This window comes from Nothoprocta perdicaria, unplaced genomic scaffold, assembly GCF_003342845.1.
Source record: "Nothoprocta perdicaria isolate Ctin4 unplaced genomic scaffold, notPer1 scaffold_450, whole genome shotgun sequence".
NCBI classification, from domain to species: Eukaryota; Metazoa; Chordata; class Aves; order Tinamiformes; family Tinamidae; genus Nothoprocta; species Nothoprocta perdicaria.
Window position 1 is genome coordinate 116,150 of NW_020455700.1, and position 1,460 is coordinate 117,609.

General features: G+C 70.9%; 1 protein-coding gene across 1 annotated transcript in view; it reads left to right on the plus strand.

Moving 5' to 3' along the window:
* Positions 1–1,451, plus strand: part of LOC112953542 (rho guanine nucleotide exchange factor 11-like) — a 1,650-nt gene extending 199 nt beyond the window's left edge. The window contains exons 2-5 of the mRNA XM_026046620.1: positions 4–196; positions 283–483; positions 1,178–1,270; positions 1,360–1,451. Of these exons, the coding sequence (XP_025902405.1) occupies positions 4–196; positions 283–483; positions 1,178–1,270; positions 1,360–1,451 (579 nt within the window). The remainder of the gene's footprint in view (positions 1–3; positions 197–282; positions 484–1,177; positions 1,271–1,359) is intronic.
* Positions 1,452–1,460: the final 9 nt, after the last annotated feature.

Sequence of the window (1,460 nt, forward strand, 5' to 3'; positions counted from 1 at the left end):
GAGGAGCCGCAGGGTGAGGACGAGGAGGAGGAGGAGGAAGAGCTGCCAGCAGCTGCGGCGGAGAGCGGCGCGGAGCCGGCTGGGGCGCTGGCGGCCGAGCCGTCGTCGGCCACCCTGCGCCTGGCGCTGCCGGCGTTCCCGGCGTTCCCGGCACCTGGCTTCGCCGAAGGGCTGGCCGAGGCGGCCCTGGAGGACGGTGAGTGGCCGGGGTTGGCGCGCGGCGGGCGCGGGCACCGGCTCTCCCGCCCCAACCGGCCCTTTCCGTGTGCCCGCTGCTGCCAGTGGAGACCCTGCGGCTGCTGCTGCTGCGGCGGCTGCCGGCGGGCCGCGCCGCCGAGCCCGAGGACGACGTGACGCCCACGCCGTCCGTCACGGACGGGGCCTGGCCCTCGGCGCCGGGTGGCCGGCCCGCGGAGCACCCGGAGCAGAGCGGGGAGCAGCCGGACGCGGCGGGCGCGAGCGGCTACAGAGTCGTCCGGAAAGGTGGGTGCTGCTCGGGGCCGCGTCCCGCTGTGTCCCCCGGCTGCCACGGGGGCCCCGTGTCCCCCCAAGCTCCCGCTCGCTGCCTGCGGGAGCGTCGCTGGGACCCCCCTTGCACCCACCCCGCGTGGCAGGAGCTCTGCTGGTAGTGAGGGCCACACCGGTGCTGATGGGGGCAGGTTATGGGGTGCTGGTGGGTGCTGGTGGTGGGTGCTGGTGGTGGGTAGTGGTGTTGGTCATGGGCGCTAGTGCTGCTGGTGGGTGCTGCTGGTGGGTAGTGGTGTTGGTGATGGGTGCTAGTGCCGGTGCTGGTGGTGGGTGGTGGTGGTCGGTGCTGGTACTGGAAACTGGTGCAGGTGCTGGTGGTGGTGGGTGCTGGTGGTGGTGGTGGGTGCTAGTGTTGGTAGTGGTGGTGGGTGCTGGTGGTGGTGGGTGCTGGTGGTGGTGGTGGGTGCTGGTGGTGGTGGGTGCTGCTGGTGGGTAGTGGTGTTGGTGATGGGTGCTAGTGCTGGTGGTGGGTGCTGGTGGTGGTGGTAGGTGCTGGTACTGGGTATTGGTGCAGGTGCTGATGGTGGTGGGTGCTGGTTGTGGTGCTGGTGGCTCCTGGTGGGTGCTGGTGGTGGGTGCTCGTGGGTGGGGGCGGGGCTGTCTCACCCCTTCCTTCCCCCCCTCCCCGCCACTTTTTGGGGGCGCACAGCCCCAGAGGAGGGTGCTGAGGAGGCCACGCCCTCACCAAGCAGCAGCCAATCAGAGAATGAGCTGCAGGAAGGAGGCGGAGCTAATGTAGATGGTAACGAGCCCCCCTCCCCATTGCAGGAGCCCTGGGAGGGGGGACAAGGGGCTGCAACCCCCTCCCTGTGTCCCCTGTGTCCCCCGGAGGCCGCGTCCCCTTCCCACCAGGGCAGGGGCTGCCTTTGTGTCCCATTCCCGTGGGTGGCCACATCCCAGTGGTGGCTGTGTCCCCGTGGTAGCCACGTCCC